Raw genomic sequence first — 17,825 nt, forward strand, 5'->3', positions numbered from 1 at the left:
AGGAGACTGGTCTGTCTATTCGCAAAAATAGTTTATTAACAATGTTCATGTTCACTTCAGCTCAAATGTTCACTACAACACTTTCTGTTTACAAAGCATTATTACAATGAGCTTTTATAGAAATCTGGATCCTTTTAATTGATTTCAAATACTTCCAGAGAGAGAAATAAAAGTTGCACAACACTGAGCTGAAGCTGTTCCCACAGAGGTGTGCGATGTTAGTGCTTCTGTATGTGCGCGCACTGTAAAGACCCATGGATTTCTCATGCATGCATCAATAGAGCAAGGACATTTTTTAGCGGGACATTATCGGCATACACATGGACAGCAGTATAGTACATGCTCTTAGTGATATGTTCAACAATAGCTCCTCCGCTGCTCTATGGGAACGTTTTCAATTGTTATGATTCTACTCCCAGCTTTAAGTTATTTAACTCTCTGCCGATCTCTAATTCCCAAGTATTCCTTGCGAGAGCTTGTTAAGACACGTCAACACCATACCACCACTATGAAATGTTTTCATCGATAAGAAGTTGTAGAGATATGAATGTTTACCCTTGCCCAAATGGTGTGCTTGTTGTCCATATTAGTGCACAGAGTCCCGAGTTAAAAGTAGCATCCGCCCTCTAAAGATTGGAGGGTGGATAGAACATTAGTAGGTTGTTTGTGTGCGTTTGTCGGCTAAAACAATCACAACACCTCGTCTGAGCTGTAGCCTCTTTGCTGGCCCGCTCGTTTAAAGCATTTGTGCTTCACCAGCAGAGGGGTTTAAATTTGCATTACACACAGTATTACAATAACTGGTAGGTTTGGCGCTTTTGATGGAATTGTAAGAAGGTTGCATGCAACACAGATGATATTGTTTTTGCCACGTATACCGTATTAAGAAATCCACCCTTCATGCAACCAGTGGACATGTAAAGTAGATGACTGAGCAACAGTGGTGTGAAAGAGTGTGCCCCAGGACAGTCGGTGAGGGCCTTTCAAGAATATCAAGCTATTATCATCAGGGGAAGTTCACTAGAGTATTCTGCGAGGATATGAGCAAATACAGATACTAGAGGACGATCTGGCATGTCCTAGTGAACTGAAATTTAATTACATCCTTAAATGCCGAGTATATTTCCAAAGAGTGAGCTTAAATTCCATCCTATAGGTTGTAACTGATTTTTTTTTTTAAGTAAAACATCAAAGGAAATGGTTGCATACAGATGTTTTCTCAATCAACCATATTGTAATTTTCACATGATGCAAGAACTTTAACTTCTTTTGCTCATCTGACAAGATAAAGATGTGTCCTACACAAAATGTTTTTTTTTTAAATGATGGCATACATCAAATAACACATTTTACCATGCATCAATCTATTTAAAGAACCAAGCCTTGGAAAACAAAACATCAGAACGGTGACTCTTGACCTTGTCAGTGAGTATCAGCTTGACACTCAGCAGCTAGTCCATCTGGTCTGGGAGAGAACAACTGAAAAAGGCACAACAGAACAGAGAAGGCACCAGGAAAAAAAACAAAAGACTCACTCACTCACACTGTGGCTCTTCTCAGACATGTAAAGAATGTCGTCCAACCGGAAACATCCAGCCTAACAGGATGCGATTTCCATGACTGGGCTAACCAGCATTACAAACAAGATTCCAATAACGGGTGTAACCAGTTAACTTAGCAAAAAGAGCTGAACTTAGTCACTCATAATAAACAAACAAGGGAGGGTTCACCAGGCTGTGGCCTACATGTGATTCCACTTGTGTCATCTCCCTGTTGGTCCTAACAGCTATTGTGCATAGTTGAGTCATATTGGCTTGCGTCTCAGTTGGCCACCTCTCCCTCCCCTCCCATCTAGCTTCTAGCAACAATTACGAGGGGCGAATGTGAATAATTTTATGCAGAATGGGAAGCACACTCCTTTGTTGACACATTACATTACAGAAGCAGCTGCCTTTCTTTATCCTCGATGTGAGTGGGCTCATAATTGAGAAGGTGAAACTGATGTTTCATACCAACAAAAAAATGACACAAGCAACCATTTATTGTGCTTGACTTGACGAGCACTGAAAGCCTTTACTTATGGCTTTGCTCAGGTTTCACAATGACAACACTGTAAAATGAGCTACAGTACAATGAAGGGGTCCTCAGCCGAAATGCAAGCTCGCCGACAAACAGACGGTGGTGTATAAACTTAAAAAAGGCACTAGCTCTTATGGTCAAAAGATATCATCTTTAATTCTCTATCGCTACTGCTACAGTGAAACAGAACTGCCTATTTATACAAGCTAAGAATGATGCCACTTGCCCGAGAAGCTTGTGAAGAACAATACCGCATACAAATGTGGACCTACCAAAGCCAAGTTTAAAAAAAAAAAAAAAAAAAAGTGTAAATTGTTAAGACAGATTTTGGGAGGGACAAAAGCAAATCAATACGGAAACATCAATTTCTAGCCACAGATGTCATATAGTTCATTTCCTGTATTAGGTTTGTTTATGTTCAATTCATCTGCCTGTCTTTGTCATGAAATGTGAGATACAGTACAAAGATCCATTTGGTAATAGGTCAGTCCTTTTTCATGTGTTATTTTTCTCCAATTGGTCAGCTGATTTGATGGCGTCTGGACTGCTCACAGCACCGTGCAGCCACTTCTCTTCTTGCGCTTGCGGACCTGCAGTGCTGCTCTTGTGGCCATCTCAAACACCTCCCGCACACCATCCTTCGTCTTGGCAGAACACTCCAAGTAGCCAAAAGCGCTGATCCTACCAGCCATGTCTCTGCCTTCTTCTGTCTTCACTGGCTCCTGCAGGGTTAGATCAGACACCATTAGGGACTCAATTAAAGTGCTGAGAAAAGAAGGAGAGCTCAGTTTACTTTCCAGGGAAAATCACGATACCACTGAGGAGATCCTTGATTTTTTCCCCCCTTTTAAAGTGAAATTAGAGCACTAACAATCAGTCAAGAATAAGTCATTCCATAAGCAGAATCAATACAAAATTATCAATGTAACTGTACTTAGAACATGAATTATTTTTCATGCAAAAAAAGGCTTTTTTTTTTTACCGTTTACTGCTCTTTTTGTTATACATGTGACAGTAAACTGAGTATTTTTGCATTTGAACTGCTGATAAAACAGTCTAAAGAGTCTAAACACCCCCTCACTACCATAATACTTATTAACAAAAGAATAAGCACAGTTTGATGTGCCTCTCACCGCCTTTTTGGCATGACTCATTTAACAACCCAACGAAATCTTGGAATCAAGGGCTCAAGTTTATGGCTTTATGTCTAAGCCATTTATCACATATCTTACAAATATCAAACCAATGTCTGTTTTACTATGTAAGAGTCAAACTCTTGAACTGACTACTGATGTCTTGATTTCCACAGACAGGAAAAGCTCATCTACAGATTCCACTGTGAAAACATAAAACTGAGATGTTATTCAGGCTTTCACTTTGCTGTTCTCCTTTTAGTGACAGAAAACAAAACATTTTGCTTTTTTGACATATCATTTATAATGTCAGTATGTTTTGATTAGCAAATTGAAATCTTTTACATCTTATGAAATCCGTTTGACAGAGACACATGCTTTAACTTGTTACTGACATTGACATTTTTGACATTGTGATTTTCTATATTTCGATTCTTCTATTGCTTTCTTACTCTAAATGATTGCATGCCAATCCTAGAAGAGGGATTCTTCTTCCTCCTGCTGTCTTCTCTCAATTTTATTTTGTAAAGCCATCTGATAGAAAGTGTCCAATTACATAATATCTTCTTTGCAGTACGAACGCTGTGTTTTGCGATAAGCGTTCATACTCGGTGACAAATTAAACCAGCTTCCCTGAATCATATTTCATGCTCTGACTGTACAGCCATCTGAGGCTTCTGCTTTTCACATGCTGTTCTGGATTAGAACATTTGTCCTGTCATAGTTCTGATGTGGTCGAAAAATATTAAGAAAAGTCCTGTCACTGTCAGTAAGCTGTGAGATTGATGCTGTAGTTAATACACTGGTGGTTTAATGTCGTAAACATGTGGTTGAAACCCTGTACAATAATGAATTTTCCATTTCTACACACAGGCCTTTAGTGTTTCTATAAGCTGACAGTTCTTAAACAGAGTACGCTGGTGAAGCAGGAAAAGCAAGATTAACGTCATCTGTCATGTAGCTTCTTTAGAAATAAATGTGAGACTGCAAACATTCACAGGATGGTAGTGCTACATGACCCTTTTTTATTTTTTTATTTTTTTAAAAGGGTCAATAACACGTGCCTAAATATGTCAAACAAAATCCTAACAAATGAAATGTTTCAACCCAGCACATATCCAGTGCCTTTTAGTGCCTGAGATTTCAAGAGCTCTCTACCTGCATCAGATTAGCTCATTCCACTGTTCATTGACCGTCAGGGGCCTTTGTACCTGCTTCATCTTGGCTAGCTCTCTCCGTGTATGCTCATCGTTCCTCAGGTCCTTCTTGTTCCCCACCAGGATGATGGGAACATTGGGACAGAAGTGCTTCACCTCAGGCGTCCACTTTTCAGGGATATTTTCTGTCCCAGGAAAGACAAGAAGTGAGCTGAAATACTCAGTATAGGGAGGAAAACTATAAAAAGAGGACAAGCAGTGCAGAGTCACAGTGCAGAACACTTCTCATGATGGATTGCTCTGCAGCCTCCTTGAGGCAAAGATGTTTTTAGCTGCATTAATCCCATCAAGTATATTAGGGTATTTTACAAGGACCCTCTCTCGCTTATTTGACCTACGTTTGGTTATGTAAGATAGAGCAATATGTTCATGAACGATCATTTTAATGGAATATAAGTTATAAGTACTATAAGTTTCGTTATTCATCATTTGTAATATGACATTTTAAAACAGACTACTCTACATTATTCTTTCCTCACCTAAACTGTCTGGGCTGTCAATGGAGAAGCACATCAGGATGACATCTGTATCGGGGTAAGAGAGAGGCCTCAACCTGTCATAGTCTTCCTGGCCTGCGGTATCCCACAATGCCAACTCCACCTGGAAAAAACACAACATCAAAACATGGATTCATCTGGAACAGAGAACAAATGCAGTTTTGCTCCTTAATATTACTCATCTTTATAAACACAGACTTATCTTGTAAACAGTTAACATACCGTTGCCCACTAATGGAGACGAATGCAACAGATAACCAGTCATGACATCACTTCTGCTCAATGATGCAGAAATTCTGAGGCATGTGGAGGATCTGAGTAATCTTCCCAAAGGCTGGAGGTTTAAATATGGGGAACCAAACAATGCTGGAAGTATCTGACATAGTATCGCTTTCCCCTCTGGCTACAACTACTTTCTTCATCTTAAAGTGAATTCTTTTTTTTTCTTTTTTTTTTTTAAATCACCCCAGCAGCTCTGACCTAATCAGGGCTTCATACTGTAAGTCTGTTAGTTGTGTAAGGCTGTCAGTGTTGTGGAAATGAACTTGGTGACTGGGCTCATCCCATCACACCACTGATTAATTCAATTAGGGAAAGTGAGAGATTAGCAACCATCAAACCGGTTAGCGTGTCTCCCTCTAAGGGCATCAACAGCCCAGCTTCCCTTGAGTTTGCTCTTCAGCTGACTCATTGGATTCAATGGAAAAAGAAAAAAGAAACTTTTGCAAAGTTTAAATACCAGAACTTTGCTGAATGACAGATTTTTGTCTGCCCACAGAAAGCACAAAAATCAGTTAACAGTCCCAAAATAGAGGTTTGCAGAGGCAGAAGGTGGGAGGTGGCCGAACACTGTTGAGACTGCATGAGGAACCAGAGCTCTATGTTCCCACTGGACTAGTTGTAAGCTGCAGAGTTCAGGAAGGGAAAGACAGAGGAAAAAGACCCAAAACCCCCCAGCTATTTGTGGAATCGGCTCAGTCCGCTGACGATGAGAGCATCTTTGCCTCATGGGGTGGGGGTTGAGGAGCTAAAAACTTGGGGCTGAACACAAATCTAATCCATCCTGTTGTGTAAGAAGCTAAATCTGACGGGATGGTTATCCTCCATAGAGACACTCAAAGACTTGACACTCACATCTTTTCCAAAATGATCCCTTTCTAATCTGTGCATCATGGCTCCCTAACTTTAAATTTCCTGTCCAGAACAAGAGCTTTAACCTCCTGCCTACCTTCACCTAAGAAGTGCAGCCAGGACAAGGACAGGAAGTGAGGCACGTTTATCAGGCAGTAGCATGAGGATGGTGATCCTGAGGGAAGGAATGGGATTGCTAAGATACATCCCTGTTCCCCATCTGAACAGGAAGCTGGGAAGTAGAGTCATTTCCTGTTTTGCCAAGTTGTGTAGTGATGGTCGGCTAAAGAAAAAAAATAAAACGATTGGACATAACGAGGCATCTGCAGTTTAAACGCCACCCTCACCACCTTCCCATGACTCAGATTCAAGACGTCACACGCACAAAAAACTGTACAGAGGTTTGTTTTCTCTTGTTTAAGGCTGTGCATGCAGCTCTTGTCCAGGAGCAAAAACACACACACACACACACACGTAAACAATGGTGTCGATAGCACATTATCTCTTGTCTGGCTAATAAGGTCACTACTCTTTCAGAGTACCCCAATAAAAAAATTAAGTGTTGATATTTTTTTTTGTAATTTGTGGAAACCAAGATTATATTTACGCCGCAATTAAGAAAAATGTATCTTCTTAATTTTCAACTGGTGCCTGTGGCCTGTTTTAATTTCGTTTAATGTAGTCCTTCAGAAAGCTAGCTCCTGAAATATTATAAAATCCACTTCACACTTGCATTCTCAGCCAGCAGTTGCATCATCATAATTAGAAGCCTACTTTGGTCAACTACTTAAAAAACAAACAAACAAACAAACAAACAAAAACCTCAAGTGTTTATAGTACATCTGGCAACATTAGTGCAAACTGTCTGGTGTGAGAGATGGGAGAGGTTGACAGTAGCAGCAGTAATTGAGGCGGATTGGACTTTACTTACACTCTCATGTTCTTAAATCTATAATTAGCCTAAATAATTGAAAAGCATTTCTGTGTTCATGACGAGAGAGAGCATCACTTTAATCGAGTCAGTTTTTGTGTAAATAGCACAAACCTGTTTTCCGTCAACCTCGATGTCAGCGATGTAGTTCTCGAACACAGTAGGGACATAGACTTCGGGAAACTGATCTTTACTGAAAACAATGAGAAGACATGTTTTCCCACAAGCTCCGTCTCCAACAATCACCAGCTTCTTCCGAATGGCTGCCATTTCTGTTGGGAGAACAACAAGAAGAAGTTCTTCAAAACATGTCTGCCTGAAGTCAAACAACACATTAACCGTCTCATCTATTTGTGGATTTTACATAGTAGTTATTTAAATTATTTGTAGGGATCATAAGATAAATCAAGAACACAGTGCTTTTTTTCCTTGCTCAAGCAGTGTAGCTCCAAAGCAACCACTCTGACATTTCTGACAGACCGTACGGCATTACACCTTCGGGAAAGCTCTGATCTACATACTGTCACGGCAAAATGCAGTCACAGACCTTGAATCCCCAATGCCAAATCTAGTCTACAAAGCCACACAAACAGAAGAGATGGAGGATGAGACTGGAGTGAAGGAGAGGAATAAAAGACATGTTGAGACAAGCTAGGAAATGAAGGGATTTGTTATCATCCTCTGCTGGCTTGCAAGGAGGAGAAAAGTGTAAGGAAATTAGAGTAGTTGGTGGCATCCTAAAAAAGCCAAAACACTAAACTCGTTTTGTTTCCATGTGTGTACTGTGCAGGCATCCTAGCCCTAAATCAAAATCAATTAAATGTTATACCTATGCTTTAAGAAGCTTTGCAAGTTTTTGTGCACAAACCATCAAGAAACATTATGGAGTATCCCCAGGTCAGAAGACTAGTTCAGCTGGTGTGTTTGGGGATGCATGGGGATGAGTTAGCAGTGCAGCTGATGGATGAGCTGGAGCCCTGCTGCCTGGGAGCAGCTGTGCATATAGTCATTTGGCTCCTCACCTCATCCACCTTCTGCCAGACAGTCTTGACACTAATACTCTTCACGAGGGGCACCGACTTATCAAGGGAAATTCATCTTTCTGTGCTACAGGCAAAACTTTAAGTCGAGTCTGCCCCAACGCCCACTTTTAATTGCTGCTCAGATGCATGGCAACACCAGTGCTTTCAATAAGCAGCATCAAGCCATTCTTCAGACGTCACAATGAAACACAGACTGAGGTCATTATTTAAACTGTTGCTGGTTTCATATCGTATCATCAGGACGGCTTGTTAGACATGATTTATTTCATGCAGAGCTGGGGGGGGGGGGGATGTGCAAAATTAATCTTCTGAATACCTTTTAACAAGTCATAAAATAACCATAAAAATAATAAGCTTGTTTAGCATCTCATCCGTTTACAAACACAAGAAAAATGAAAACGGGACACCACAGATTGTACAGATTTTACTACAGGAATAATTTGCAGACTGTTTGATAATACCCATCCCTAAAGTTAATGCTGTGGCAGGTTATCACTAGCAATTAGTTTGCTGTGTTTGGAAATGTGGAGAAATAATTACAGTTTACAGTCAGAAGACGAAGAAACTGACAGAATTTCAGATCTGAGTATCTGAAACCAGGGATTTTAACCAAAAAAAAACCCAAGCACAACTAATTATCTGAATGGGTTGTGGCTGCAGAAATATTTAGAAGTTGGAGAGTAAGGGTGACATGGGACTTCCAGAAAAAGCAAAGAAATTAGAGGTCAAACAACAGCCAGTAAAATTGAGGCAATTTCAGTGAAGGAAAAAGAGCTGACAGCTGGTTAACTGCCCATTCTATGTTGTGGTAAACACCTGGGTTAAGAAATAGCATTACAATGTGGAAATTTAATTGCATTTCACCATGTGTTGCTGACGGTAATCAGCCATGTGGAGCTACTGTCTATAATTGGTTTCAGCTTTTTTCCAAGTGGACACGAGTTGAAGCATAAGGTACCCAGAAAACCTCATATTGCCTTGACGTTTTCAGTAAATCCTCCATTGACCACTTTTGCCAGTAAACATCTCTATCAGCACCTAACCAGCTGACCTCGAATCAGACAACAGCTCATTTAAATACAGTCTGTGGAAGTACGTACAATTATTAAAATAAAATTACATGGACATGGTTAAGAAATAAATAGGCCGAATCAGTAGTTTTGCTCTGGAAAGAGCAAAATGAAAAGGGTAAGTGAATGAATTACTTGTCAGCTCCATTACCATGCATATGAAAACTTGGCATAACCAGGAGGAAACTTTGGGTGTTTGGCGGTTGACAGTTTTAATAACAACTTGGTTACTTGTTTCTTGCTATGGAAATTGTGGTCATGGGTATGATCATATTTTCTGTCTTTTGCCCAAGGACCCACTCCTACACTTCCCACAAACCGTGCTGCAGCTGCAAAGCTTTTGTTAAGCTGCACCAAATACTTAAGTTTGAATTTAGGCTGCTCACTCCATTTACTCACTCCAGTTATTCTGCATGTTTAATATGCTCATGAAGAACAAAAAAAAAAAGGCTTTGACAGCTATAAAAGAACAACAAAAAATAATGAGCTGCATTGAAGAGTGCCTGATACTTCTCAACAGACACCACACAGCATCTTTTGCTTTTCAGAGACTGCCAAATGGACCAGAGATACTCTCAACTAGATGATGGGTTCAGAGCCAAACAAGTGGGAGACAGCAGCACCGAGGCCTCTGTGAAACAAAACAACCCACTTCCTGTTCTGTGGAGCCTGGGAGGAGCTTTTTTGGCTGTAGTTCTGTTTGGACAGGCCTCGGCTGAGCCGGAGCATGGAGGGAGCAGCCAGAGGCAACGCGTGCAAGCAAGCACAGACGTTTGCCTACATTCACATACATCCACATGTACACAGTTGCTCTTTGGAGCTGCACATTGAGTTCTTCCTATTGATATTAGCAGCCTGTGAGAGAACATCTTGACACGTTGACAAAAGGAAATTATGCGTGAAAATGTCCCATATAGTCACAAATGGTGCCAAATCCTCAGGCTGTCTATGACTGATGCTCTCAATTTAGGGACTAATGGATACTAATGACAGCAACTACTAAAGAGGCAGGTGGTTGCTAGTAGAAATCGATTTTGCTCTATCCTCCAGATGACACCTGTTCAACATGATTCAGCATGGAAAAAACTTTAGCTCATCCTCTCCACGTTCATACTGAAGTCTCTTCTTACCCTGATTCAATTAAAACATGTTTGAGCATCGCTTACCACAACTAGTGTCTGACTAGAAACCCCACTGAATGCAGGTGCAGTTGTTACTAAAAAAAATTAACACTCTTACTGAAAGCTTTGGAAAAGCCAAAATAAACTGGCATATATATATCTTTGACTGTACACAATGTAACTCGAGGCATCTGAACGTGCACAGAGATATTACTGGAATACGTTCATAAAAACTCAACTATCATGGTGGAGCTGGCTGAGGACCATCAGTTTTATTTACATCAAAGAAGCACACTGCCTGAAAAAACCAACAAAACAACACAGGATGACACCAAAGCAACTTTAATTAACTGACCTTAGAGTCAAGATTGAGTTACTTGGAAGAAAAGCCAACATTCATCTTTTATCTAGTGAGATGATCCTGAAATTTTTATTTTTCCCATCAAAATCTCAAAGCAAGGTCGTGACCCTTTGAAGAAAAAAAAAAAGGCAAGGTTGCATTCTGGGTAACCTCAAAAGCAGCCTGTTTGTTTATTTGAAAAATATCCTTCTAGTTATGAAGCTAGGGTGCCTGCAAAAATTCATTGTGACTGCACTTCACATTGCAACATAATGTCTCCTACTGAGGCGCTCTGGTAGCCAATCCCTTAATTCTAAGGGATCATTTCAAGTGGAATAAGTTAAAAAATAATTACCACCACAGTAACTTTCCACAGTTGCATGGTATTTTCTCATAGTGCTGCTGCTATTGTTTTGGGCTCTGAAATACCTTCATGTTCACAGATCTGTTACCAAATCTAGACTTCCTGGATTGTATTTTATGCCTCTGGGGCAACAAGCTGCCATTGAACCTTGTGTTGTTTTCATAAAGGGCCGAGTTCTGTTGAAACAATACAACTCCTGGTCGCAGACTGCGTTAATAGCAGTTCAAACCGAGGAGTCCCTTTCCATATTATTTCACTGAAATGCAGGCCTGAAGAAAAAGATTGATTTCATTAAACTACAAGAAAAATCTGAAAAGAATGAACAATATCCTGTCTATCAGGACTTTATAAGATTTCTGCATTACACTGTGAGCCACGCTGTAAAGACAATGTTCTTGCTAACGCGTTATGTGGTCCCTGAAGGAAAACAGGAAAAAAAAAAATGCACTACTATAGGCTGCATTTAATTTTTCACAGTTCATCTCATGCTAAGACAAATGAGCCCAAAAGCAACCGAGGAACAATTTCCACTCTACTGTTTGCACTTGGTGTCAAGAAATGCAGTGACCACTTTCCTGGTTAATAACAAAGAACAGCACAAAAATGACAATTATCTACATACAAACAATTTACCAAGAAAACAAACACATGACAAAAGGTTTTCCTGTGAAGCCTGGAAATTGGCACAAAAAGATTAAAACCCACTGCTCTGAAGCAATAGCTTGCATTTTTATGGTCTCTTATGTATTTGTTGTCAAGTTGTAGGTATTTCAAAAGGCAAGTCTAGTAGCAGGCATTGAAAATTAGATTAGGCTACAAATGCTATGCATTTAACAGTAATACTGTTAAGGGTAATAAGAGTGAACTGCTAACATTATACTTGTCTGTTAAAATATTAAGGGATAGTACAGACAGAATTACCTCAAGGCTGGAATTAAGGGAAAAAACAGCTTATGCCACTCTGTCCAAAGGTAACGAAATCCACTTACTCTCCAAATCCCCCAACATGTAAGAATATCTTGTTTGTTCATCCACAAAAAAAGAGAGAAGTATCAAAGTTTAAATAATTATGATGAATATTTCAGTTGGTAAGCTGTTCACATATAATCAAGAGGTATAAATGACCTAGATTTAATTATCCAGTCAATGAACGGAAAATGATTCTAATAACTTATTATGTATTTTTTTATTTATCTTATTATTTCATCATGAAACAGGTGTTAAATACAAACCAAAATTCAACAAACACGAATAAATATTTTTAGCATAGCGTCCTTATGAAGGGGATAAAGTGTAAAACAAGACTTAAGTCTTAAGTCTAAGACTTAGGTCATAAGACTTGGTCCAAAGACAACCATTAAAAGGGAAAGCAAAGCACCATTACTCTGTACAACTATTTGAGCAATGCCCCGGGTTAATGAACACGCCACCTCAATCCTTCTCTAAGGAGGTTTCCTGAGGCTTAAGGGCCAACAGGAGTTATGCAACAAGCTGAACAGAGTTACTGCAGAGTAGAGCGTGACCCTGACCGCTGAGGTAGAGCTGCCTCTCTCTGCTCATGTGAGTTTGATATCAACAACAATGCTGAACATACACGAACATCCAGCTATTAACAAACATGTTGTTCCTGAGACTACAGCGATGATGACTTTTTGTTCTCATGTCCTGCAAACATATAACAGGAAATGAATCCCATCAGGATTGTTTTGCACATATAACAAGGTCACAGGACTGATAGTGTGCACTACAGTAAAAGAAAAAAAAAAATCTGACACAGACAGGAGTTGTCAAGGAGCTCTGTCCAACTCTGGTTGTAGAAACAGGTTTTATAACTAACAGAATAATAAAAGCCAGACTGGATTTTGACTCAGTTTGACAGAGAAACATTCATTCCCATCTAGCCTGAATGTCTTCAGAGTAGCTCCAAACTACAGAAGAAAAAGGCCTTTTAATGTACTTCAGGGGCTTGCCTTTTACAAAAATGTCCTCAAGCAACTTCTGCACCTGAACCGCAACTCACAATAACAGACAACTTGTGCCTTCTATCCTCAAGAGGTGCAGTCCTGAAACAGTCCAGAAACCTTTAGATCTAAGGGCACCCAGGAATTAGCTGCACCTCTGCACAAGGCAACCTAAGAAATGGGACAAAGTTCATAAACTGGCAAAGGCTGTGTATGACATAGAGCAGACAGCCCGCAGGACCAGCTGTCAGCACCACCTACACACATCTCATCTACCAAGATTAAAGATTACACGGAGGAATTTGAAAGAGACCTTCAAGCCATTTCATATCTAGTACTTATTGATCAAATATAGCCCTCTTACTATAAGCTGTTGACTACAGCGCAAAAAAACGAAATGTTTCAATGCCGATCTGCATTACACAAGAGCAGGAACACACAGAGGAGATCAAGTCAGCCTCTCACATTCTTTGGGCACAAAAACCCCAGCTCCTGAGTCTCACCGAGTCATGACCATATGCTACACCCAAGGAAATGGTCAAATGTGCCAAAATCAGCTATGCCCAAGACATTAAAAAACAAACAAACCAAAAAACAAATATGATAGCTTTCGTTAGGCCTCTTAACAGCAATGGACAATTAATCCATATGAAGACGACCAGGTGATTGTAAACTAAACAGAGATTTTTATGCATTAAAGGACTGTTGACATTTTGGGAAATAAGTTGTTTTTTTTCTTGCTGCAGTTCTGTAGGTTTGTACCAAGTTGTACCAACTTTCAGGTCGCTTTGTGATAAAGAGATCAGGAAAATCATGGCTTTAAGCCAAAGTTATGGCCTGGCAGAGTCTGGAAGGTCGATTTTAATAAACTAAACTAACTGCCTATCACTTCATAACAACAGTATAAGCATGTGATCAGAAAAGCAAATAAGGTTCCTTCAGGTGTTTGCAGTTTCAACACAATTACATAGGTGGAGTCTCATGCAGCAAAAACTTGTTTGATCACCATAATCAGCTGATTAATGACCTAGATAGATTGCTTCTGTCAAGCAGTCACGACTTTAAAAGTACAAAGGAAGACACTCTTGCTCTTGAAGCCTGCTGAGAGGAAGTAGGGGAAGACAACAGAGTTCAGTCGGCTGGCAAACTCTAAGGCAAGAAGCAGCGGATACACTGAGAGAGAACAGCTACCATAGGACTCACTTCTCTTCAGTAACTCAGGTCATGAGCAGCCAAACAGGGACGACTTGTTGGCCAAGAGGACTGAGTTTCCCTGAGTTTGTTTTTTGTCTGTTCCTTTAGAAGCCAACTGTTCTTATCTTTAAAGTCATAATAATGATAATAACTACTCAATACTTGTCCAATATTTTCTCAAATAAATGAGTAATTGATTGGCTTGCAATAGTAGAAATCTGTCAGTTATTCAGAGCACAGCCTAAGCTTTCAGGCTGTTTTCTTTCTCACTGGCACTTCACAATCTCTATGAGCATTTCTAGAATCTGTAGGTAAGAAGGACAGAGTTTTTTGGTAGTGAAAATTTTCTGTTTATATTCCAAGTGCTAGTTTACAAAACATATTTGAACAGGCTTCGTTTGCATACAGGTAAACAGTCAAAAGAGGGATGCCATTTGCAAAATTGCAATGGAGAACAATTGTCTGTTATCTGAAGGCACTGATGCTTTTTATTAACTTTTATAAAATGTATTTGCATTTCTAAACATTGACTGGTGGACAGAAATGAAAGTGTCATTGCCCAAAGAGGCTAAGCCACAAGGCTAGCTAATGAGTTCCTACACGGGAGAGTCCAAACCTAAAAGATATTTATTTTAAAATCATTTGATCAAAAATAAACTATTAATGTTAAAAAACAAACAAAACAATAACTTGATTCTTAAAATTTGTGGAATTCCAACTTCACATATCTTGTTCTCTACAAAATTCAAAGATATTTCAATAATTGTGAAACTTTAAAAAAGTGTTTACATTTTGTTTTTCGCTTGATGACAGAGCAACTGGTCTGTCTGTCAACAGACCAGTCAAATAATCCATTCATGTGCAACAGCACTTGGATTGTTTTCAAAATCAAATTTTAAAAAATTAGAACAACAACTTCATATGTAGCTGGAATAGGCCCTGCTGTGACCCTGAATTGGATAAGTGGAAGAGGATGGATGGATGGATGAACTTCATGTGTACCATGGGTTAGCACAAATGAGACTTAGCTGCTTAAACAATTTTCACACTTTTTGAAAAAAATAAAATAAAAATAAAAAAACAAAACCCTGCAGGTAGTTCACACGAACTGTAATCTGCCATTTAGACGGCCAGAGTTTTTTTTTTTTTTTAAAATCCATTTTCTAAACTGAACGTAAAGAGATTTTAATGTCTTGAAGAGCTACCTTGAGATTTTGAGATAAAAGCCAAGTTGCTTTCTTCCTGAGATTCAGCAGATGAATCTGAAACTACAGCCAGACAGCCTAGTTTAGTGATAGAGAAGAAGTCTCTAATGACTTCCAGGCCACCTGGTGATAAATCACTGCACCCATCCAAGGGACTAATCATTTAGTACACATGTGGCATCTACATTTCAAAGACATTCCAATATTAGAGGTATAAATCTGCCAGAAATGCCTTTCACTTCACACTGGCAAACAACGAAATTGAGGATAGAAAGAACAATCAGAATAGAGAAAAGTGCTAAAAGCTGCTATTGGCTTTCAGACTGCAGACCAGTCAGCTGACTCAGGTGCATCAAGAATTTTGGTTAGCTTTCTAATTAATTTCAACAAACTAAGGAAAACATGTATGAGGTTATCCAATATATGTTTCTCTATTGTAGATTAAATCCCCAGTAACAGGGCTGGATTTTCACTTATTTACACATTATTAGTCCAAAGTTCATCCTCCACATTTCTTTCAGTATATTTGAAAAGCACTGTTTGTAGTTTAAACAGGAAACCTGAATCATAACAATGAGAAAATTAAGTGTTCCCAGGAATGGTACACTTGGAAATTTGCCATAAGGAACTGCTTAGCCTTATTGAGGTCGCAGCACTTGGAACAGTGAGAACATACCGACGGGATCTGATCTGGTGCCGTCACTTTTAAACTACCAGCAATGAAGCTATCAACAGTTGTACAGAAACACACCCCGCCAACTACAACCTCGCTGCTTAGACCTTACTGTAAATTACAGCGATGTCAGGAATTAAAGTGTCATCCACCCGAGAAAAGGCGAATGTTAGTAGGAGAAAAAGCCACCACCTTGTCCCTTTCACCCAAGTAAGTGAGCTATAATTAGACAGTCGGATTGTTTTTTTTTTGAGTCAAACCACAGGCTCCGGTTCGTATTTACCTGTCACCAGCCGGACGAGAGGTTTTAATTAATCTTAATCCCTGCTTGCTCCTTCCTCTTGATCGTGACACACACAGACACACTTCTTGCTGCAGTGTTCGCTAAATTTACAGAGTGGGTGTTGAGAAACGGGGCAGGCAGGCAGAGATCCTCCCACTGACAAAAGCTACGAGCTAGGCTAACCTTCAACCACCTCCGGTCAAGCCTTTCAAAATAAATGGGTCAGCTTGCGGCTTCTTGACTTTTCCCTTTTTTGTGCTTTGGAAATAAATAAATGATAGAATGTAAACTTTTGTGAATCCAAGAAAAAATAGTTTTTTCCCTTGTCATCGAAGTTTACCTTGTTTTTCCGTTTTGCACATTCCATTTAATTTCACAAATTTTCAAGTCTGATGGGGCAGTTGCGCCATTATGTAACTGGTAGTCAAGCCCAGCTAACAGGGGTTATCTGTGTTGAAAAGTTTAGAAATACAAAATGCTTAATGGTCACATAACTGAAAAAACAAACAAAATATGCAAACAAAGCAAAAAAACAAAACAAACAATTACACAAACAAAAACTTCTGGCTTTTAAAAAAAATTTTATTCTTGCATTTAAATCTTGTTGCACTGCCTACCATTAGCCGTTATGTCATCAAGAATTCGTGTCAAATAAAATCGAACACTCAAACACTTGCTTGATTTTGAAGACAGATGGTCGTGTTTCCTGTTTCTCTCTAGTTACCTCACACTAGCTTGATGCAGATTCTGCAGGCACTGGAGGCACCGGGGTCCCTCCTCCCCTTCCCAGTCAAAGATGACATCATCCGTAGTACAAGAAGACTCGTGCAACAGGAGGGATGGGTGTGGATCTCGCCAGTGTAGCCCTCTGTTATAACCTCCACTAACAAACAGCGCACACATGTTTCTGTTTATTAGTGTACTTTTAATAATTCTGACATTAAGTCACGCTGTGTTTTTGAAAATTACAAATGGGATCTTACTGTTTCCTCTGAGGAGTTTCAGTTGTTGACAAGTACATCAACAAACAACTAAATGTTTATTGCTTATAATTACATAATTCATAAAGGTGCCAGTCGCTACTAAGTGCATCTTCCTATATATCCAAGTGAGTAAGCTTTTACTTGCAGTCCATAATTATTTCTTTACAAAAGACCTACAATTCCTTATGGTCCCAGGGACTTTAGCTCAAATTGATTTTCCATTCTGCTTGAGTTTTCTTTTGTAACTGAAGTAATTCCTAATGTAATTCCAAACTTTTGAAGTGTTTCAGAAGTAGTGTAAAATGGCATATTGCATTGGTTTTAGGTTTGTAAGATTGTTAGACCTCTTGTGGATAAAATTGACAGTATACACAAGTGTTCTGTGGGATAACATGCTTTTGATTTCTTTTACTTTCTGGTAGACAAATATAAGTAAAATACAAGCAATAACTTATTTTTATGGTCATCAGTGAAACTGCAGAATGTGACAAAGTGAAGGGTCATCAGTTCAATTCAAAATAAATGGGTCAGGAATTGACAGAATTCCTATCGTTCCTATTTTTTTTTAACTCTTATTCTACTACACATGGGGTGGCTGTA

The 17,825-nt window shown here is 39.3% G+C and overlaps 1 protein-coding gene across 1 annotated transcript; it reads right to left on the reverse strand.

Moving 5' to 3' along the window:
• Positions 1–12: 12 nt before the first annotated feature.
• LOC113022007 (rho-related GTP-binding protein RhoA-D-like) lies at positions 13–16,438 on the reverse strand. Its single transcript, XM_026166961.2, has 5 exons — positions 16,243–16,438; positions 7,103–7,260; positions 4,909–5,029; positions 4,424–4,554; positions 13–2,801 (listed from the first exon to the last, which is right to left on the reverse strand). Exons 2-5 carry the CDS (start codon positions 7,256–7,258, stop codon positions 2,628–2,630), a joined length of 582 nt encoding a protein of 193 aa, XP_026022746.1. The 5' UTR covers positions 7,259–7,260; positions 16,243–16,438; the 3' UTR covers positions 13–2,627.
• Between the last annotated feature and the right edge of the window lie 1,387 nt (positions 16,439–17,825).

This window comes from Astatotilapia calliptera, chromosome 5, assembly GCF_964374335.1.
Source record: "Astatotilapia calliptera chromosome 5, fAstCal68.1, whole genome shotgun sequence".
Taxonomy (NCBI): Eukaryota; Metazoa; Chordata; class Actinopteri; order Cichliformes; family Cichlidae; genus Astatotilapia; species Astatotilapia calliptera.